Consider the following 22,737-nt stretch of genomic DNA (forward strand, 5'->3'; position numbering starts at 1 on the left):
ATGTGACAAATTTACCCCGACTAACTATAAAAAAAACCATAAACTGAAACTAATTTATTCGACCACAAAAAATCCCAAAACTGGTAAATTTGTGACTAATATACTCTTCGAAAAAATATATTAATACCACAAAAAAATCACAAAAATTATAAACTATGACAAACAGAGTGTAAAATCCCAAATTGATATACCGGTTAATTGTTACGTGTTATTTAACTTTATAATTTAACAAGAAAATTTAACTAAAACTAACGGAGGATAAATTTGTCACAAATGTACCAGTTTAGGGTAAATTTGTCAAAGATATACCAGTTTGGGATTTTGGGTGGTCAAAAAAATAGTTTATGGTAAATTTGTTACAGTTGTACCAGTTTGGGTTTTTCAAGATATTAACCCTTTTTTTAATTATTATTTAAGTGTCATCATTTTTTACAAAAAAAAAAAAAGAAGAAAAGGAAATCATCAAAATTGGATTGTTGGAAATCCAACATGATCACAATTTTTTAAATTTGCGCGCTGACCTGACTTGTTGGTGTGTCGAGTTATCACCGTCTACAATGTATGATATAAATCCTATATTGCAAATCGAAAGAAATTCCCCAATTCAAAACCGTAACCCTAGTCCGGTTTGCCCCCAACTACTTCGAGCTCTCGCACCCAACCTTCGTGAGGGAGATAAAAGAAGAAAACAAAATTTCCTCTCCTGGAACCGTGGATTAGAGGCTTGGAGAACACTGATCGACGGGGGAATCAACCATCTTCGATCACCAGGATCTGCTGTCGATTGCTTTCTATATCTCATTTCGCAGAGAACAGAGCAGACCAACACATGAATGAATTCGTGATAGTTCATTTCGAGAAACGATTTCATCCAACTTGATTCGCGATTCTTGAGAGCTGGAGCCAGTTTCACGAATAGTCACCGTCGTTGACGGCCGTCCTTACATCGCTTTGCGATTCCCCTGTTCTACTCTGTTTCGCGGTGGTGTTCCAAAAATATTGAATCCAGTTCGAAGTCCTTCGCTGGAGAGAGAAGGGATGAATGACACTCCAGAAACACATCACTGAGGGAGGAAAATCCTCTTCAGAAGTGATTCCTTTGCTCGACTTGTGATTTTGGAAGTCCCTCAGCATTTTTTTTTTCAAAGACAATGACTCCTGCTCCACACACGTTATTCAATTGCTGAAGCTAAGTCCTCTTACTTTCTCCGGTTTCAATTTTGGTTCAATTAATACCACTGATTTCTTGGTCTTTTCCTAATTTCCAGAGAACTCTTTATCGACTCTTTTTCCCATCGCTGCCTGGACGCCATTCACCTTACTATCGCCAAGCACCTCTTCCACGGACGCGTCTGTATCATTCTATTCAGCTCTGTTTTTTGGCCAAGGAGCTCGAAGTTCCGAGTTCCTGGTGGATGCTTCTTTGCCGGCGTCGATCTTCACCATCGATTTTTCCCGGGCTTCCTCTTACTAGTTTCCCACGGTGAACCTATAAGCCCTATTTTGATAATCTAGTGTGATTGAGCCACGTCGTTTTGCACGACCTAGCCACGTCAAGTCCACAGATTGAATTTTTCAAAAAATAAAATAAAATATGCCAACTCATATTATAATTATAATTATAGAAGTTACGTACTAATGTTGATAGGAATTTTTCAGACCTATTATTTCAGGCAATACTTGCTGAAGCCAAGCGCGATTGATTGAGTATGGAAGGACTAGTTGAAGCAATCATGAGTCACAAAAGCAACTTTGAGGATTGGATTTAAGAATTGAAGCAGTGGGGGCCGTGGCATGAGCCCTTCAGCGATGGCATATGAAAACAGGGGTGAATAAAGGTCGGCTCAGCATGGCTATTGGTGTGACGGGAAGCAGTCGCTGTAGTGGTTTTCTTGCGACTTGAGGACAATGAAGAATGCCAAGATGAATCACTATCTTGAACAGAAACTCCTCGAATCGAAATAGAGTTCAGCTTCCTCGTTCCATCGAACACCTTCCTTGCAAACTCAATTTCCTCCACAGCGCAACCAATGGCGATGGAATTTGGCAGACAGTAAGAGAACGGAAAAAAAAAAAAAGTATAATAAAGAGAAACAGAAAGTAGAAGATAATCAGAAAGGAATCGAAGCCACATTTAGAAATTATCGACTTTATGGAGAAAGTCCGAATTGCGGTGCACTGGGAAAGGCTTTCCTCTGTTGTCGTTGAAACAACTTAGGGCTTAAATTGACTGCTCGTGGATCAGCACTATCATAGCAGGAACATTCGCGCCTAAGGCCGCTCGAAGAAGAATCCCCAACCCTTCGCCCATTTTCTCCACGCAAGCCACTCGTCCAAATCTGGTTGGCTCCGTCACCCACTCACCATGACTCTTCTAATCGGCCAAATCCGATTTGCTACAGCAAAGGCAGAGGGAGGACGACCCGCTTTGTCGGTCATGGAGCAATTACGGTGGCCATGGACGATGGCTCGTTTGGCCCCTCGGACAAGTCTTAACTGTTGATAAAATGTAAATGTGATCTTGCTGACCTTTCATCTCCTTTAGTATTTATTTTAATGTCTCGACAAATCGTAACTATTGATAAAATTAACATTTTCATAAATGAATGTTGAGATTTATTAAGACATCAAAGAAAGTGCCTTACTTGATAAGAATTCATGGCCAAGTAAGATATAAGGAAAAAAGAAAAAAGAAAAGGAAGGAAAAAATGAAAAAAAAAAATTACTAAATCTTCTACCAATGCTAGCTATATTACATAAGACAATCGATGTTGATTGAATCATCACATCAGTGATTTTTAGCCAAAATTAGTTGAAAGAACTAAATTAACAAAACATTAAAAGGTTTAGTTGAAAGAACTAAATTGATAAAACATTAAAAGATTAAATTAGTAAATAGTTAAAATGTTTCAGACCTTATTAAAAAAAAAAAGGTTTATGATTGAATTTGTATGAATATAATATGTTTAAGACTTTTTTAGAAATCTCCCTGAAAGTCATGTAATTACTTTAATCAATTTCACAGTCATTGTTCCGTAAATTTAGACTTGGCAAGATTCCTTGAATGACGAACAAAGTAATAGACTTACCTGTTGCACAAAGCAATTGTTTATTGAGCGCCCTTTCACTTCTATGAATAAAGAAGGACCATTTCACAAATCAAACAGTAATTGTGTCAAAAAAGGACTACGGATTCCACACGTTGTCAAAAAACAACATAGATTACAAAAATCAAATCTTTTCAAAGAAGTCCTAAAAAAAGGTAGAGCCTTTGCAGGACCGCCAACCAAACCCTTTTCCAAGAAAACCCACGAGTCCACATTCTCTAGACCCCTCGACAAAGTCAGCAAAATGGGCATAGTCTCCATATTCTGCGCAAATGTCTCGTAAGTCCATACGAAAGACGAAAAGGACGACGGTTTATTACGTTGTTGTCATTAAAAAAATCAAGCCACGAAAATTATGCAGGCAGACAAAGTAGAAGACAGAGAAAATCAAAGGCAGGAGCCTGGAAACTTCTTCCCCTCTAACGTGTCCCTCACATTGGGTCTGACCTTCTCGTCACGTTTCCCCCACTCTCTCTTTCTCTCCAGGAAGCTTCCCTGCTTCCTCCAGACACTTTCCGTGGCTGACCAAACATTGAATCCACCAGACTCTTAACGATTATATAAATATATATATATACACGCAAATCATCCCCAACCAATTTCAAAGCGCCCCTCAAGGAGTAAACCCTAGTATTCTTTCTTTCGTCGCCAGCTTATTTTCAAGTTTCTTTGTTTCTTGTCGTAAATATTTTCCTAGTACCGTTTTTCAGGCGACACCAATAGATACATCTCTTCTTGTTTCGTTGGTTGGAAGAGCAGAAGATGACTCCAAGCGAGAGCCCGGTATGTCTTCAGCTCATTTCCGGACTCATCAACGTTCTCTCGGGCCATCCCATCTATTCGTGGGCCGCTAACAACCTACCCGAATCCTTCTCGAGAATCCGCTCTTACCTCCTCCGGCCAAAAGCCGAGGAGAAGGGCTCTTGCGTTGAGCCCTCGATAGCCCGTCAATTCAATGGCAAAGACGACAACGAGGACGACGATAACGATGGTGGAGTGAGTGTGTATAGAGAAGATGTGGAGGTGGTGATGGGGAAGCTGGGGCTCTTTGGCAGCCACGTGAGCGACGGTGACGACGACGAACTCATCCGTCAGGACAGACCGATGAGCTGCAGCGGGATCTCGCGGGTGTTCGAGGAGGAAGAGGCGAGCGTGGAGGAAGTGAGGGAGGCCTTCTATGTGTTTGATGTGAATAGGGACGAGTTCATTGATGCCAAGGAATTGCAGAGAGTTTTGTGCGTGTTGGGGTTTGATAAGAGAGGAGGAGGAGGAGGGTTGGAGGAGGAGTGCGGGAGGATGATCAGAGTGTTTGATGAGAATGGGGACGGGAGGATTGATTTCCAGGAGTTCGTAAAGCTTGTGGAGAAGTGCTCTTCTTGCTGAATTTCACTCTCCATGACGATGATATTCGTGCTTTGTTATCTGAAGACGACGCATATAATGAAGTCGTAATTTTCTTAATGAAATAGAATTGGTATATGACTGTGGAGACGATAAAGATGTGGAAATTATTTTTTATTTTTTTGTTATCCGACTTTTTATATTTTATTTTTTGGGCTGGAGTAAATTATTTAAGGAGATGCAGGTTCAAATAAAGATGTGGAAATTTCAATTAAAGGCTGAATTTACAAGGATGTGTCGTGAAATGTTTTATACATAGGTCGGCCTTGTTGGTTGGCTGATTAATTCCTCCGAGTATTGATGTGGCCGGTCATCTTGAGGGTCAATTACGACTGATACGTGATTTTAACGAACAAAATCTCTCTGTCCCTCCCTCCCGAAATCTATGAGTTCAGCTCACACGGGTCGCCAAATCATAGGAGTCCCACATGGAACTCATCTCTTTGAATGATTAATATGAGCTAGTTTCACATGATCTAGATTCATCTAATATTTTTTTCCTCCATTTTCACCGGTCAAGTTTGCCGATGTCGGAGCTTTGGGTGTTGTTACCCTTTCATGGCATGTGCCAAGCGAAGTGAGCAGAAGTCGCGCCTGCAGATTTTTTTTTTTTGGGTGAAAACGCCTGGAGATATTGTCGGTTACAAGAGTTGACAATGGTCATGAATGGTGCCAAGGCGCAAGCTAAGCTAGGAAGAGTTAGAGAGAGAATTCACATTTCCTGATCATAAATTGTCATGTGATTATGAGATTACCCTTGTATGTCGATCATAAATTGATTGGAGGGAGTTCCGCGCAGGCAATACTGGTGCTCAGAGAAGTTGACGATCGCAACGAACGATGGCGGTGGTTAAGCTAAGCTAGGAAGAGAATAGGAACAATTATAAAAGCACCGATAATACCTAAACTTCTAAACTTATTTAGTATGGCTCCTGATTTTATTTTATTTTTCTGGTTGAATTGGGTCAGTCTTCTCTCTTTTTTAGTTTTTTGGATCTAGTCCTTCTGTTAAATTAATGGATGGAATTTTGAAGTGAGGGACGATGTCAATACCATATCAACATGCTCCGCCAATTCATTGATTGGGTGGATTGAAGGAAAAAACGAAAAGCAAATAAATCACAAAAACTACCACATACTGAAATTGAGCCAACAAAAGAAGAACCAAAGATAGAAGCCACGTAAGGGAATCTCTACATTTCAAAGATTTCATATGCAAGTTCTGGAAAGATCGACAAATTACTTGGCTCCAGCCTCCATCACAGTTTTTGCGATAGCAGAAACGATATTATTCAGTGAAGACCTATGGCCCCAAGTCCGTCCATTTGATTGGAGCTTCTGAATTCAAGTGATTCGAGCTTCTTCTGCCTTGTGTTGCATATTCGACCTTCTCATGTGCCGGTTCGTCATGTGCTTTGGAGTTCCTCTTCTCGAAGAAGAACCCGCGAAACCACGGTGGTCGCTGCTGCCTACAAGGTTGGCCCTAAATTCAGCATGAAGGGCTGCCGGCCCAGCTGACATCACCCCTTGCCGTAGATTGTGGCGAAGGACTGCAGCTCTCTCTGCCACGTGGCCAGGCCGGTGAAGGCAGGCGGCCTTGCCTTGGTTGGGAGTGGAGGTGATAGCGACGGCCGCACCGAGAAAATATTGGGTGGTCCGGGACCTCCACATCAGCGTGGTCCCGGACCACTCAGGTGGCGCCACGTGGAAGCGTGGCCCGCTTGCTGTCTTTTGCATTTTTCTTTTTCTTTTTTCTCTCACTAGCCTACACTAGCCTTCTGCTGACCTTTCAACGAGCTATTATGGGCCCACCAGAAACTTTTCCCTCTCGGGAAATTTGAAAAATTCGGCTCTCTCTCTCTCTCTCCTCCCAAGAAAATAAAAGCAATCCTTCTCTCTTACAAATTCTCTCTCTCCATATTTTCGTTTGACTCGCGCCCGGTTGCTCTGCCCTCCGCTTCTTCTCCGATCGGACGACGGAGCCACCGTCCGACAAATCACGCCACCGCCCCCGCTTCCGCATCCACCTCGTCGGCTGCCGCTGCATCTGAGCTACAGCTAATATTTTCTCATTCGTTCTGCCCCTTCGTCGCGTTGCTCCTCCGGCGAACGACGGAGCCCGCCGTCCGACAAACCACGCCGCCGCACTTACGCATCCGCCTCGTCCGCCACCTCTGCATCTACATTCTCCTCCGTCTTCTACAGCGACCGGGCTCTTCCTCTCCCAGTCGCCGTCCTTGTGGCTGATGCAGGGGATGCGAGGGAGGCGGAAGCGGGACCTCGTGGATGCTCCGGGTCGATGCATCTTGACGTGGAAGACCAGGGTCTTGTCGAACGAGAGCTCGCGCTCCCTGTAACGAATGGGCATCGAGCTGTGGTAGCCGCAACCGCCACCGATGCTCTTGACGAATCTAGCCACGGCGAGACGGAACTTGACCGCGAGGAGCCGCCTGAACGCCCCGCCTCTCCACGGCCACAGCAGCGCAAGGCGAACCACATCCCAAGCTCTGCGGGTGACGTCGGAGTCCCCGCTTGCCATTTCCGGATGCAGAACGTGTTACAGAGACGGTGAGGACAGCAAATCACAAGCGAGCGGAAGCCCAACGGCAGAGAAGATGCTCTCTTGGTGTTCTGGAGGACGGCCTCCCCAACCAGCGACGCGATCGAGGGAGCTGAGAAGGAGGCCGCGGTGGATCTGGATTTGGTCATCCACACTAACTCCTAAAATCTTGCAAATGTAAATAGCGATTGATTGTATTATGTAATCTCCCTCTCTCTCTGAGCTCATAATCTCTTGCGCGTGTGAATAGGGGTGCATGTCTGTGTGCTTGTATGAATATGTTGGGGTGTGCAATGAGGAAAGATCAGCTGGCTTGTTTTGGGTTTCATGCGCAACTTTAGTAGGAAATAGCAGTGTTGTACAAAAATCCTAGTTTTGCGAACTAGAGTGATAGTTTGCTAGGTTATGCTTGCCCAAGTTGATTCACTGTACTCGGTGAAAGCTAATTTTCATCGTTCGAAGAAATCTTGAGGCCTTATCCGATGATTTCTTGGCATATTTTGTCTCTCTTGTCTTCTTTCGCGTGTCCCAGTTAGATATTTGGGGTGATGACGAACCGAATTCTGACTAGCAAGTGGACAATTTACAAAACCACCATTCCCGTCACTCCATCAAAGTGTTTTTGCAAGAGAGGGAAAGAAACTGTTAAAAGTGACAAGTGAATTTCTGTTCTTCTGAGGTGTTATGAATATCGTCGGGATTGAGAACCGCACCAAAAGCAATTTCCCTTCTTTGTCATGATTTTCCGAATTCCATTCTGACTTTGTTTTGTTTTAGAAAAGTGAAAGATCAAAGATTCTCAGATCATTGCCCTGTGGTTAGCAAAAACTCTAATCGATCTCCTCTTTCGCATTATGCTGCATCAAGCCTGGGTTATCTTCAATCAAATTCAAATTGGGGCTGCCGATCTATCACGCTGAGTACAAAGCAATGCCCGGTTTTTATTATATGCTTTGCCTGCGCATACAACTCTTCTTCTACCTAAAAAGATTCGAGCTTTCCGAGGCATTGCAGTTTACCACACACTCTCGATAGCATGCATAAATCTTCCAAATTCCCACCTTGAGTTCAAGTACTGCTACGAAAAATTCGATTTGACTCCGCCCATTTCGCATTCAGGAAACCAGTAACAGCGGCAGAGCCATGGCATTCAATTAAAATTTGCAGAAACTTCTTGCTCCGAGCTAAACAACAGTAGGGAAAAGAACAAGATAAATCCTCTGGCTCGCTAGCGAAAGAAAAGAAAGACAGAATTTGCTCGATCCAGCAAGATTCCAGATCACTCCACTTCTCATCCGATTACCACTGATTTCAAATCCATCTCTAACACATCCAGAACCCCCATAAAAGAACAAAAGAACTACATCGAGATCAAGATCAATATCATATCATAAGAACAGAGAAAAAACGAAACAGCAGAATCAGTCGGCTGCAAGTGCTTTAGACCATCAAAGATTCAAACCCAGAACGCAGACGTGAAGAAATCATCTTCTTCGAGAGGGACACGCTCCATCGAAGAGAAAGAGCAAGAACGAAATCAAACCCCAGTTGAAACGGAATCACCATGGGGAATTCGGTATATACCATATCAACCAGACCAAAATCAGCAGCATCAACACGAACCCAATCAACAGCTCCTCCAACGACCCACAATAGCGGGCGGCACAAGAGAACTGGACCTCATACTTCTCGCTCAAATTCGCATACAAGATCCCCCAGTTCCTCGCGCGAGCTTGGCTGCTCGTCGTCTCATTTGCTTCCTCATCGACCAGCTCGTAAACGTAAGCCTCTGCAACGCCTTCCTTCCTCAATGGCGTCCCTTGCCCCGACCTCAGGTGTCCCAATAGGCCCTTCACGTACATTTCGGAGTAGAGCTCGTTGGCGTTGATCTCTGCTGCATCAGGGCTCGAGTTTGGCCACCCTGTCTCGGCCACAATCACCGGGATGTTCTCATGCCCCGCAACCGCCATGGCCGTGATCACCGCGTCGACCATCATGTCGAAGAGATTTCGGTACCGTGCTCTCTCGCATTCACTTGAACTCTGACTTTCGTGATGCCTAAAGAAGATCCGACCAGCCCAATCGTGCCCTCCGGACCCTGCCTCCGTAGTGACGACGTGGAGCTCGCCTACTTCGCCAAGCCGCCGCCTTGCCGCAACCAGAGGCGCAGCAGCAGCAAGTGCTTCGTCTACGCCCTCGCCCCGATCGTCATCCTCCGCGCCGCCTTCCTCGGGTTTGCCCTCACCGTCCGCGTCAAGAGCCCCGAGCTCAGGCTTCGCCGCGTCGACGTCAAGTCCCTCGACTACTCCACCGCGGCCTCCTTCTCAGCTCCCTCGACCACGTCGCCGGTTGGGGAGGCCGTCCTCCGGAACACCAACTTCTCCAGCAACCTCGCCTCTGAGCCTCCCGTGTGTGGGGGTCTCGCTCTGCGGGCGACGCTCGCCGACGTTGAGGGAGCTCGAAGAGGCCTGCTTCTCCTCCGCGTGCTGCATCTACGATCCTGGGAACGCCGGAACGAACGATGGAGCAGCAACGAGCCCGAAGAGAGAAGCGAGCGAGCATCGGAGTAGGGGCGGCCCGTCAGCGACGGAGGGGAACGGCCGCTTGATGCACGGCGGAGCAGCAACGAGCGCAGAGAGAGGGAGAAAAGTTCAGATTCAAAATTTCGAAAGGAAACAAATGGAGAGAGGGACAGAGGAACGAGAGGAACGAATGGCCGTTTTCTCTCATAGGAAGGAAAGAGAAAAGTTTTTCCCCGCAATAAATGCTCTGACAGGAGAGAGAGCGTGCAGGCTAAGAGGAGAGAGGGCGTCGACAGGCTAGGAAGAGAAGAGAGAGGGGAAGAGGGCAGAAGACACCAAGTGGGCCCACCATCCACATGGCACCTCGTGAGTGGCCGGGGACCACGCTGACGTGGAGGTCCCGGACCACCCAATATTTTCTCCGGCCGCACCAGGTTCAATTGAGCTTCCGAGGGACGTCGGTCCCTTCCCAATGCTTGGATGCCCCCTCCACCCCTGTTTCGAATTTCGTCTTTCTTTGGATTTTTGTTTTGTCTTTTAATTTTTGTAATGTTTCTAATTGCCAAGTAAGATCTCATGTCAGCATTAAACAAAAACTAAATGATCCTGTGAAGAAAAAAGAATGAAAGTTCCCTTATAATGGCTAAGGTTTTCTATTGGTCTTACTGTGGCTAAAGTTAGCCATGTTGTAAAAAAAAAAAAAAATTGCGAGAAAAACAGACCGTGCGCCGCCACATCACATGCGAGACCGTTTGGACGGAAGCCTGAGCCATGACCGGACTCCCGATCCCCCTATGAGATATATCGCACCATGATGATTCTAATGGCATGTCTTGTTCACGGTAATAACTATTTCATCCCCCAATTTATTTATGATAAAACAACCATTTCTTTATTTAATCCAAAGACTTGATCATGAATAAATACAAGCTGTTCAAGTAGTAAGCACGCCTATCTTCCTCACTTGAAGACTTGGATTCTAATCACCATACTTATGCATTCTCTCGAGACCACTCTTTAACAGCATGGACCTGTGCGTGGACTACCCAATGTTTTATGAAACGAAGGGACTGCCACAAATGATAGGTAATAAGTATTCAAGAAGCCTCGGACACCTATTGACCATTAAAATATATATATATGTTAGCAAAATGCTATTCCAAGCTTATTCTCGTGGAATAAGAGCAAACTGAAGAAGATACGGTCTTGGGATGACTATTACATTCTGTAAATCCAACAAAAGAATAATTATTACGTTCCTGTTCCGCCTCTACTCTTTTCCCTCTGGAATGACCTCATTCCTGCTTTTACCACGTAACTAACCTGAGTTCTAAAGGGGAAGAATACAAAGCCAGGCTACCAAGACGACTGTCTAGAAACAGAAAAAGCAACTGGGAGACCACATCACTCTAAGATGACAGTCACTATCGTGTGAGTCCCATCACGACGCTCGACCTCAGTCACATGGGGACTAACAAAAATATCTGATAAGACAGTTCAGTGCTGCTAACATTCATACGTGAAAATCAGGGCCAGCTCAGCAGTGTCATGTCAATCATCTGGTGACGTTGATAGCAATAGAGGCCGATAGGATTGAATTGCCAAAAAAGGAAATCCTTCCATGTCTTGATTGAACAAAGAATAAAAGATCAAAGGACAAAATGGTATGAACAATACAGGACTATTAGAAAAATAAAATTGTAAACCCATTGAAAAGGTCTAGTGATGCTCCTTTGAGATGCCACGAACACGACTACAACTCCTCGTATGAGAAAATAAGTTCATCAAATCCAATTGAAGAGAATGACACCTTGATTCAAGATTTTGTTGGAATTACAAGAATAAATTCGCTTACATATTCAGTGATATTGGTACAAGCTACAGACTAGATTTTCCATAATCACGTCTCCCCCATCTCTCTTGATGTTTAGTTCATTTCACTATAGGATTTAAAGAGTAGGCTATGGACAATCAAAGTGGACGTTGAAAGAAATTACATAATAGAAAGTGGATAGCCTCGGTTGACTTCCAAACAAATTCCACCTATTCTTTGAAGAAGTAGCCGGGCCAACTTATGCACACAACAATTACTTCTAGCGAACTTATAAATGGAGACAGCTGGACAACATGTAATCAGCAATTTGGCAACAACAATCCCTATCAACAATTTCTTCTGAAGCGTGAAAGTTGCCCAAATCTCCAAAGTCACATCAATGTCAGAAGAGATCATACATTCAAGCAACAAGACAAACCTGAGCCACTGAAGCAACTTCATTTGAATTAAAGTTAAATTTCCTTCCAAACGTCTCTTCCCACACTTGATTGACAAGGAAGCAGAGAAAAACCACCAATAGATTTTACCACTGAGAAGTCGGGCACGGCTCAATGCCCATAATAAGGTGGTTGGCCAGGTAGTGAAGCTCCTCCAGGATTGACAAGAGGCATTCTCATGGAAGCTGCATTTGGAGAAATTTGGCCAGTTTGCGGCATGGGAGAAGAACCAACTGGCATGGCAGCAGCAGAATACTGAGGATAGCTGGATGGGGCGAAGTTTTGTCCAGGAAAAGAACCAGAAGCAGACACAAAGCCTGGTCTTGCATGCATTGTCTGATCCCATGAGGGAACTTGTCCCCCGGGCATTGGAGATTGCGCAGAAGTTGCAGCACTCATCGCAGGGTTCTGCCAGACTGGTGGGCCAGCAGGATGTCCAGAAGTCGGCTGGGCTGCAAGCAAACTAGGATCGGGGACTGTGTAATCTCTACTTTTGTCACTGTAAGCCTACAGGAAGAAATACCGTATTCTTTTCAGATTCAGAGAACAGACCCCTCGATGATGTTAATTTTGTCAAAGGGTTAAAAAAGTTGACCAAAAAGAGCAGCATCGGTGTTCTAAGAAGCATACATCCTAAGGTTGTTTTGGCCATAACAGGTCCAAATTTTCTTCTTTTTGCATCATTATCTTTTTCCTCTCAATATTTAGACAATAACTCAAATAATACCTTTATATTGAGATCAGTATGACGAGAGTATGATAGATGAAGCTTACAATAACCACCATCATATATGCAATGGCCCTCTAACGCCTCTTTGGCAACTGCAGCAGTCGTTATGTCTAAGAGAGAAAAATTCAAAACATCAATTGGTGTGAGAAAAAACAAACTCAATATAGGCAATCAACCAATCTGTAATCAGAGGGAAGTAACGAAACAAATCAAGAGATATCTAAAACCACCAAATAAATATAGTTCTGATAGATACATTCTCTAAAACTCCGAAAACAGGAAAATGACAAAAAAACTGTTGTCAGATAAAACAACTCATTAGACCTCAAAAAGAAAAGGAAAAAAAAGAGCAAACAACTCATTACAGGAAATTCCCGAACCACTACTTAACCAATTGACCACACAGAATTATCAAATGAGACTGCCAGCTACATAGAGATTGCTTTCATTTATCAGGAAGTAAATGAGTTAGCAAAGAGAACATCCTCTAGGAGATAACAAGTGACTTCTTTGAGTATGAGATCCTATATTCTAAAAAGATGTAATCATTTTCAAACTATGTATAACCACCACTGTCATTAATGGATAAAATAGGAATTGAAAAAAAATCAAGAAACCAAACCTTCCGGCAAACTCCAATACATGAATGAGCTACACAACATCGGGATTCGAGGCAAGTTCATACGAGAAAAAAAAGACAGTACAAACTACACCCAAAGAAAGATCATCAATATTAGGAATAGAATGATACCAGGGTACTGAATCAATGCTTGAGTTCCACCATTCTTCTCAAATATAGCAATTTTTTGCACAGGACCAAAAGCAGAAAACACCTGTAATAAATAAAGTAAGATTCCTCATCTTTTAGCAAATGAATAATCTTAAGAAGTAAAAAGATGCTGGACAACTGCCCACCGTGTGAAGTGCATCCACTGTAACGGCATACTGCATGTTTTCTATTGAAGCAAGAAGCACATTACTCTCAGGTTCAGTCTTTTTTCCATCAGGACCTAAAGCAGGCTGATTAAGAAAACCTCATCAGTGAAAGAATATGAGCCATTTTTAAGTTAACAATACATGAAAATAAAGAACCTTGCCTGATTAATTCCCTCAATTGCAGTTGGATTAACAGGAAGATAAGGATTTGTGTAGTCCCTGTAATTTTGACCAACAAAAGCTCACATGTCATAAAAAAGCTAGAGTCCACTCTTAATAATCAGTTCTAAAGAAAGACCACAATCACCAATATTGTTGACACAGACAATTAGAAAGTAACTTCTTCAATAGAAAGGAACCAACAAGGACCTCATTCAGAGGCCACACATCCGCTTCACACATTAACATAAACAAGAATAGCAATGATTGTAAGTGTGAGAGACTACCAATAAAGAAGACTCTGCAAGATATACCGAAAGAACACATTCAAATAAATCACACTAAGAGTATCTGGGAACGTGATACATCATATTATCGGAAATGTAGCTACAATCAGTACAAAGATTAGGAAGTTATAGATGTCCAACCCATCTAGACCCCAAAATAGTGTTTACAATAATTAGATCAGAAATTGCAATTTGGGGCATTTGCATGGGAACATGTCTTCATGATAAAGTTACATATCTTGGGGAATATGATCTTGTAAGGTTCATAAATAGAATGATAAAGTAGTATAATTTTGACAAGTGGTATCAAGAGTAATCTTAGAGTTAGGGTTTTAGGTAGAGGTTGAAGTACAAGTAGAAGCAAACAAAAGCAAGGGTATGTTCACTTAGAGGGAATATTTGGTAACTTTTAAGGAAAATTTGAAGGATCTGTTTTAATTATTTGCAGTCCACTAACAACAATTCATTCCCATCCTTTTTTTTTTAATTTATTAAAACAAGTATTTTACAAATATCAGCTCCTAGCCTGAAACAATTAACAATGACATCAATTGTTTTCTAGCTTTAAAGAAAACTACTTTTTCAGTTTTCAGAACTTCCAAAAAAAGGGGTAGGCTGCCAAATTGCTTGTTATCAATAAAATTGAAGGAACAAAAATAAATGAATAAAAAGAAAGCACATGAACGACTCATTAACGATGCATTCCTAATGCCTCTATAGGTTTGAGTTGCATCCTTGCTACTTGTAACCCATGAGCTTAAATGGATCTACGATGCCAAAATCCATATAGGTAAGACATAAGCCAATGTGACAAAGCAGTCTCTTGTCGAGTTACTTGAAAAGAACTTAGAAAGGGTGCACACAACATTCGTGAAATTATGCAAAAACTCAAGGAGGTAATCATTATGAAAGAAGAAATTACTAATCAGCCATGAAAACAACTCCATGATCTGGCCACAGGCTTCACTACCCCTAGATGACAAAAAGAACACCCATCAACCAGCAAAGCCACAAATGCCTAATCTAATAACATAAGAGCATGAAAAATATTATTCAAGATGGGGCATGCAAAAAGCAACAGAGGATACTCAGAAAAAAAAAAGGAAAAAAGAAAAACCATTGCATGAGATCAATACCTGCTTCGATGAGACTGGAACTTGATGTTTAAATCTGTATGGGCAGAATACGTAATTCGCAGATTACACAACTTGACATGCTCTGGAAGCAGGTACCTGGGCAGAAAGAAAAATTTCAAGAAAATAAGAATAAAATAGTTGTTCTGGGAACCATGTATACTTATTGCAGATGAGAAGATTTTGAGGCATATAGTCATTTATGATTGGAGAGAGGAGAGAAAGGAAGAAAAAGAGAAAAGGGGGGTGGGGGTTTCATACCTGGGTATACTTCTTCCATCTAGTTGAGCCCTTGCAGCAGATGCAGTCTCAACATCACTAAATTGAATAAGTGCCTGTGACAGCGTCCCTCAAGTCCATCAAATGAAACAACGGAAAGTAATAAGGTGACTCGAACAAAACCATGTTTTGTCTTCAGATAATCTCACCTGAAAGCCTGCAGCCTTCTCAAATGTGGCAATTTTGTGTACAAATCCAAAAGCAGAAAATACCTGGATTACATCATCAGTAAGACATACCAAACATATTAGTTGGGTACAGAAAACTCAGACCAATGTAGAAAAACGCATAAAGGAATTTGACATGATAGATCAAAATAATTCATAAATTGGCAGGCTCTACAGCAGAATGAAACCTGTAAACTTGTGCATTGGGATGGACATTAGGTTTTAGTATTCGAGCAGGACAATCCCACCAAATCTCCAAGTATAAAGAAAAGGCGTGAGTAAAGCATTAGGTGCACTACGTGCTATTAGACCCACAAAAAAAAAGCATTAGGCACTCAACCCATTGAACAAAAACCCACAAGTGACTAGATTCCTCCCCATTAAGATGATAATATAACAAGCTTTCAGTCCAATTCAACAAAGAGAAAAGCTTTGCTTGGAGACAATGTGCAGAGATATGACCCAGTGGATGTGCAACATTACAAATGAAATAAGATATAGCACTATCTGAAAGAAAGGAAAGTACAGTTTGTTCACTAACTTCGCCTCATGTGCCACTTTGTTCCCTGGACTTTGTTTACTATCTGACTTTGCTCCCTTATACAACATGCATTCCCCGCAAATCTTGCCACTTGATGATTTTTGGCAAAAAATTGGTTGCAAGTCTTGCCTATGATCAACCTATGAGTAGTGAAACTCCAATGTCCAAACTTTATTGCAGAAATGTTTTATGTGCATGCAAGTACACATGGATTCTGGATACTCTACTGAGCTTAATTTGATATTTTCAAGATGATTTTTATTTGATATTTTTTCTCCCACCAAGTGTGATAAGAGTAGTAGTTGTGGTTTATGAAGTTGCTGTCCGTTAAAGACGTTAATAGAAGACAAATGACAATAACTAAGCCTTATTCAACTAAGTGGAGTCGGTTATATGAATCCTTTTAAGCCATTGTATAAATCACTTAACTCCTTGATACAAAATCAAGGTAATGGCATAAAAAGATCCATATAGCCAACCCCACTTTAGAGAAATGAGACATAGTTCATGTCTTCTTAGTATTTGAACTGACAGAAGATTCACACATGGTATGAGATTTCTCCTAGAAATTATTTTGTCAAAACTTTTAGACAATTGAAATGTTGAAGTAGAAACTTTGAGGAATTATTATGAAAGGAATAAAGAAATAGCAGTAGAAACTAATGCACCAACTATGTCGTCCAAGAGCAGGAACACAGATGATTCTTTCCAAATGGATGCAATAAACACCACTTGGAGATCATATTGATGAAGGGGAATAGATCCTTAAAAAAAAAAAAACACTACACATCTTAGAAATTCAACCATCACAAATTCTTCCAGATTTAGTCCTAGAGCTCAAGAAGGAAATGGATCTGGCAATGGAGTGCTATGTACAAGAACAACATATATCAAAAGAAGGCTTACACCCCAAAGGAAAAGGATTGATATTTAGCTGATGAAACTAGAAGAGTCACTAGCAGAAGCAAGTTTAGAAGCGTTGTCTATGGAGATAATTAATCCCCCCAAAGGTAAAAGCACAAGAACCAACACCAATAGAACCCACAGAGAATCTTGAGACTTCTGCTCTACTGTTCAAGCTGTATTGATGATATAAGTGAGAATCCAAAATGTATGGGTTTCTTCTTTTAGCCTCTTGAATTCAAGTACCACTTTTGCTATCAAACATAGGCACATTCAAGTCAGTTCACATAGCCAATTTCTGGCCAAAACTCACTTGCAACCAATTAATTGCCAAAGTTGACAGGTGGCATGCTCTTGCTAGGCGATGCAGGTTATATAAGCACAGGCGGACTAAGTGACAAAAGAAGCTCCAAGGGGAAAGTGGTACAAAAGTCCAAGAAGCAAAGTAATTTCTCCATAAGAAAAGCCACATTGAATTTTGTTTCCCTCACAGCAGTAATTGCACCAACCCATCCAGTGAGATTACACAACTAGAATTAAAGTGAATTTCAAACTCCACACTAGGCAAGTTAGAAGAGAAAAGGCTAGAAAAAGGCCAAGAAGCAGATATTACAATTTTTCCACGTAAGATAAGGAAAGGCTTCTCAATGTTCTGGGCATAAACAAACTACATGCAAAATTCATTTTAAGTAACTAAAAATGCCTACTGAAGTATGGTCTTTCATTAATTGGAGCTCCAAAAGGCTCCGTAGCCCTGAAAGGTGGTGAGAAAACCACCTTCATCACATCATGGGTTCTAACACAGAAAAAACTAAAGGAAAAAAGTATTCTCTTCTCACTCTACTCCATTCTCTGCTCATGTAACCCTTTGTAAAAATGAAGGCAAAGTTTCAAGCAATTAAAAGCTCACCAGGTGGATGACATCTATGCTCACATCACCAGCCTCAACGCCCTCCATGGTAACCAGCAAAACATTTCCAGGAACATCCCCTGGACTCTTATTGTGCACAATTTCATGTCTATTGGAATACTGGATATACACGGTCTTGCCACGAATCTGTGCAGGTTCTGAGGACGAAGCGTAATACGACACCATCGAAATAGCCTGGCTTAGCTCGGCCTGCAAACGAACAAATAAAAAATGCAAGACCAATCAAATGCAATTCCGACGATCACCGAACACATAGAGTCATCTCCGCAGAATAATCAAAGTCTCGCAACGCAAACTGTTCTGTAACATCAGCAAGCACGCACAAGAGCAGATAAGGGCGAAAAACAAATCGAACGGATCAACCAAAATCTCATCTCGATCGGGTCATTAACCTAGCTGGAGCGCAAAAATCACCCAGACGAGCACAGAAAGATCAATCACGAAGCAGGACGGAGAATGAATTGGACAAAAGCTAAAGAAGAGATAGAGAGAGACAGGAGAGGGGGGCGGGGGCGGGGGGAGAAGAAGACGGACGAATTCGACGAAGGCCTGGTTCTTGTTGGCGCCGACATTGCACTTGGTGTTGATGACCTTGCCGAAGGGCTGGCAGAGCTCGACGAGCTCCTCTTCGCCGCACTCCCACGGTAGGTTGCGGAGGTGGATGACTTTCGACGGGGTCTGCGTGTACCTGAACTGAGGCTGCCCCGACGTTGACATATCTCACCGGCCGGCGGCGATTAGGTCTCTCTCTCTCTCTCTCGCCTGTCCGCCGCGAAGCCCCCCGAGTTCAGGAATTCTCTAGGGATTTCGGGGGAGAGAGAGCGAGGAAGGGGGGCTTTTGAGTTTGACGGTCGGTGGATCAGATTCAGAGGTGCGAGGCGGCTGGCGTCCGCAAAAACCATGACGACGAAACGACGGGCCGTTCTATTTATATGGTGAGGGCTTTCGTGTTTTCTCGGTGATCCGGTGGACCGGTACCACGTGAGCCCAATGTGACTTCTATTTTTTTGCCTGCCCTAGCCTAACTCTCAATCCATTCTCATATGAAAGTAAACGTCTCCACTTCATTCCTCTAAGAAGATGAGAAATTGAATTCCCTATCTCATCCATTTTCATATGAGAAGGATGACCACTAGGACAACCTTTGATGATTAATGTAATATGACTTGTAACTTGATTTCATACAAAATTCATATGATCTAAAGGTTAGGATGCACCAACGTGTGTGCTTGGTAAAATTTGATACTTACGATCATTGTAATCTTACTCAATGTTCAATGTCGCTCATTTAATCATTGCCCTTTTAATCTTTATTTATTTAGTTTGAACAACTCCTTCAAGTTCAGGTTTATTTTAGGAAATTTTTTGATTTTGCAATGTTGATAATGCTAACGGAGCACCTTCGAAGGAAGAACCGATGTCGAAGCACTTTCAAAAAAATTCAGAGACTTATTTGAATCAATTAAAAATTTAAGAAAAATTTAAGGATGGTGGTGAATATTATTAAGTTATAATATGATGATTGTCTGCTCACTTGTTCTTCCCTTTTAAATAAGACAACTTGAATTGAGAACGATAGGAAATATATTAATGTGTGATGTGTTTTTTATTTGTTTGGTCAACTCAAGCCCGTCTACCCATGTTGGGCCAAATCCAGCCCATAAGGGAAGGGCTCATAAGAAGAAAAAGGCAGTTGTTTTTTAAATGAAAATAATTACTCTATAAATATGAAAAAAAAGAAAGAGGAACATTGGAAAGGAGAATAAAACGATACATTCTTTTTCTCCTTTTGACAATAGTGTATTCTTTCTTGAAGAATGAAACTCTAGGATATCGGTTAATTTCTTTGACATTGCAACAAGTACTTAATCTGTGACAAACTAGGTATGTTTGTTTTTGTGATATTTCGATCGATGTTACGTATATCCTCGAGCCCATTTTCACATTAGTTTTTGGTATTCAATTGTTTAAGTATTGATTTGTTTTTCAGGAACCGTTTCCTTTATTGGTGGTATTAGAGCAATGTTGTTCATGTTTCCTTATCATCATTGTCATAGTTTATAATTGGTTTTTGGTCAAAATTTGAGAATCGTCCTCGATAGACATTTGGGGGTAGAAATCCCGACACCTATGTACTATTCAACCCTCTTTTTTTATTTTTTATGAGTTAAATTTTATTTTTAATAGTGTAGGGTTGTAGTTTTTGTCTAGATGAGAAAAATGACGGATGGCACGTTGTTGGGAGCCATCGGACGCCAGAAGGTGCAAGGATCTGCATGCGTTGAGGAAGTTCCTAGGTGCGTGCACCTACATGAAATTATTGTTTTGCCCTTCATTCTTTGTATTATCATTGTTTTGTCCCTATCGATTGTTTTTACAATTATGCTCTTGTTTTTATTGATATTATTGTTTTGCCCCGTGCTAACTCGTTGACCCATTGACTTGACCTAGATGACCCATTGGCCCGATTTGATGATCCATTGACTAGCTTTGACCACCATTAATCAGCATTGACCGTTGATAAAAAAAAAGTGTTTTCAATTATGTTCACTATAGATTATGTGTAATATACTTTTTTTTTTGGTAACCCGGGAACCCCATACAGCCAATAGCCGGCGAGGTAAACCCGGAGCGGTGTTAGCGCAAGACCCACCACCACGACACCACGCTTAAAACCACTAACGACAACGCTGGGATTCAAACACCATCCCTTGCATTAGGGGAAAGAGCCCGAAGCCAACATCGCCACCACATGGGGTGATACGTTTGTTTTACATTGATTGCAGGAAATATGATGCATTCTGTACGCACACCTATATTCCCAAGAACGGATGAATATAATGCGAGACCTAAAGGGTTAATAGTTGAATTAGCTAATTATCGATGGAATAACAATGATATAGTGTCACATATGATCAGGGTTAACCAAATGATACAATGAATTATCTGAAATGATGCTAGATTTTTAAAAGGTGTCAACTTTAATGAACATTCTTTCCATCTGAATGGCAAGCGGTGTTAGATTGGCTATGGGAGGTCAACGTGGTCTCGGATTATAAGAAGCTTACAATGGCTTTTATGAGAGAATATTATAGGATTGAGGCATGAAGACTTCAACTCTCGGGTTGAGTTTAACTTAGCATAAAATGTATACACCTTAGAGAAGCTTAAGGGATCTCCGACAGTCTTTCCATGGTTGATATTCCTTTAAAATTCTCAGAGGAATTTTTTAAGAAATTAGAAGAGTCTCTCTCTGTATATGAGATAAATGAGTATCTTTAAATTTATTTGTTTTTTAGTTTGGTTTTAGATATCTTAGGTATATACATTTCTTTCCATGTTAACGTTGATAACTTTCTACTAAACATATTGCTTCGTGTAAATAGCATGTTTAGTTAATGAAAGTTCAATGTTATTTACTATTATAAATTATTATTTTATTTTACAATTATTTGTGGGAAGTTCAAGAAAGTTTTAGTGACTTTGGTGAATTTATTTTTGCATAAATGATTATATTAATGATAATTTCAAATTAGGATTTTTCGATGATGATTGGAAGCAAAGTGACTTTTCGACTCTAAAGCCTTATTTGATCTCATTCATTAATATGATTATTTTATGCAAAATAGATGCATAAATGATAGGCATTAATAATTTGTGCAAATGTGTCTAATTTGTTTAGATATAATGGCTTCAACTCTAAGAACATAGTGGCTAAATTAGACAAAAAGAAAAATTGAACGACGAGAATTGTAAGATATTGGATATGAAAATTCAAAATGTGCTAGAAGAGTAAGAAGCACTAGAAGCTCTTAACAAGTTATGGAAGAACTTGAGACACCGTCCGCCATCTTAAGTTAGCAAATGACCACTTCTGGGAGTTAAGCCAAAAATAGGGCCAATTCCATAAAAAAAAAAGCACGAACTTTAGTGTTTGGGACAATCTGGCCTGAACTTTATTTTGTCTTGAAAAGAAGCACAAACTTCCACTCGTGTCCCAAATCCGGCCCGCCTTAACTCTCCTTCACGGTCATCCGACCTAGCATTTCCACGTCAAATATCTAACACGGCAAAATTGTTCTAGGCTTTATCTTCTTCTTTGAACGAACGGCTCATGAGTTTGGGGAGAATTCTTTCTAGGGTTTCATTTCGTTAGTGAGTTCTCACACAGGAGTCTTCAATCCGTTGGAAGATCTTGTGCACTAGCTTGCTCGCTCATTCTCTCACATGGAGATGCTCGCTCTTGTACATACACACGTTCGATCGCTCAGAGATGTCCTTTCCGTCGGAAATTTTGGCCTCGAAGGATTTATGCTTGCTTAAGGTCAAAGGATAGAGCATCTAAAGGTATTCTTCTCCTCCTTCTCCTCCTCCTTCTGTCTACGGTTTCCTTTCTTTAGCAAATAAGTGCGTGGCAATCTTCAATCCATTGGAAGATCTCCCACGCTGACTTGCTTGCTCATTCTCTCACACGGAAATTGCCACTCTCGCACATACTCACACTCGTTCGCTCGGAGACATTGTTTCCCTTGAAAATTTTAGGCTCGAAGGATCTGTTCTTGCTTAAGGGTTGAAGTCGACAAAGCGTTGAAGGCATTCAACTCTTTGCTATTGGACATATTAAATTACGGTCATCATGTGCTCGATGGTTTGTCTAGAAGTGATCTACCTCACTGAAACTAAAGTCAGTTGAAATTTTCTAGGCTTAATGAACTTGTGAATTTGTTAGGTCTTTAGAATCTTAATACAGAAAAAGATCGTTGAAACATGAGCTTGTGAAGGTAAAAATCACAAGATGAGGTCAATGAGA

General features: G+C 41.5%; 3 protein-coding genes across 4 annotated transcripts; 1 reads left to right on the forward strand and 2 right to left on the reverse strand.

Annotated features, from left to right (window-relative positions):
- Positions 1–3,869: 3,869 nt before the first annotated feature.
- On the forward strand, positions 3,870–4,490 carry LOC104422003 (probable calcium-binding protein CML45). Its single transcript, XM_010034201.3, has one exon. It carries the CDS (start codon positions 3,870–3,872, stop codon positions 4,488–4,490), a length of 621 nt encoding a protein of 206 aa, XP_010032503.1.
- Positions 4,491–5,320: 830 nt separating this feature from the next.
- On the reverse strand, positions 5,321–7,047 carry LOC104431556. The gene is made up of 2 exons (XM_039302840.1): positions 6,661–7,047; positions 5,321–5,368 (listed from the first exon to the last, which is right to left on the reverse strand). The coding sequence occupies exons 1-2, from the start codon at positions 7,045–7,047 to the stop codon at positions 5,321–5,323; spliced, it is 435 nt and encodes a 144-aa protein (XP_039158774.1).
- A 4,337-nt stretch (positions 7,048–11,384) lies between these two features.
- Positions 11,385–18,824, reverse strand: LOC104422004 (polypyrimidine tract-binding protein homolog 1). 2 transcript variants are annotated; one of them, XM_010034202.3, is made up of 10 exons: positions 18,462–18,824; positions 17,907–18,116; positions 15,535–15,597; positions 15,368–15,441; positions 15,110–15,205; positions 13,689–13,746; positions 13,507–13,611; positions 13,343–13,424; positions 12,589–12,701; positions 11,385–12,368 (listed from the first exon to the last, which is right to left on the reverse strand). In XM_010034202.3, the coding sequence occupies exons 1-10, from the start codon at positions 18,642–18,644 to the stop codon at positions 11,973–11,975; spliced, it is 1,380 nt and encodes a 459-aa protein (XP_010032504.2). In that variant the 5' UTR covers positions 18,645–18,824; the 3' UTR covers positions 11,385–11,972. The 2 variants fall into 2 exon arrangements, with proteins under 2 accessions (XP_010032504.2, XP_010032506.2); XM_010034204.3 differs by having other exon boundaries at positions 12,154–12,368; positions 12,636–12,701.
- Between the last annotated feature and the right edge of the window lie 3,913 nt (positions 18,825–22,737).

Source organism: Eucalyptus grandis, chromosome 10 (assembly GCF_016545825.1).
Source record: "Eucalyptus grandis isolate ANBG69807.140 chromosome 10, ASM1654582v1, whole genome shotgun sequence".
Taxonomy (NCBI): domain Eukaryota; kingdom Viridiplantae; phylum Streptophyta; class Magnoliopsida; order Myrtales; family Myrtaceae; genus Eucalyptus; species Eucalyptus grandis.

What these genes read in the sequence shown, in the direction of transcription:
- LOC104431556 (XM_039302840.1), bottom strand. Translation starts at nt 7,047, where the DNA reads ATGGCAAGCGGGGACTCCGACGTCACCCGCAGAGCTTGGGATGTGGTT. An exon ending in GTGGCGGACGAGGCGGATGC is followed by an intron (nt 5,369 to 6,660) that starts GTAAGTGCGGCG and finishes TTCTCTTCCTAG; the next exon opens with CTTAGCTTAACCACCGCCAT.
- LOC104422003 (XM_010034201.3), top strand. Translation starts at nt 3,870, where the DNA reads ATGACTCCAAGCGAGAGCCCGGTATGTCTTCAGCTCATTTCCGGACTC.
- LOC104422004 (XM_010034202.3), bottom strand. Translation starts at nt 18,644, where the DNA reads ATGTCAACGTCGGGGCAGCCTCAGTTCAGGTACACGCAGACCCCGTCG. An exon ending in TTCCAGTCTCATCGAAGCAG is followed by an intron (nt 13,747 to 15,109) that starts GTATTGATCTCA and finishes TCAAAATTACAG; the next exon opens with GGACTACACAAATCCTTATC. An exon ending in CAATTGAGGGAATTAATCAG is followed by an intron (nt 13,612 to 13,688) that starts GCAAGGTTCTTT and finishes TTTCTTAATCAG; the next exon opens with CCTGCTTTAGGTCCTGATGG.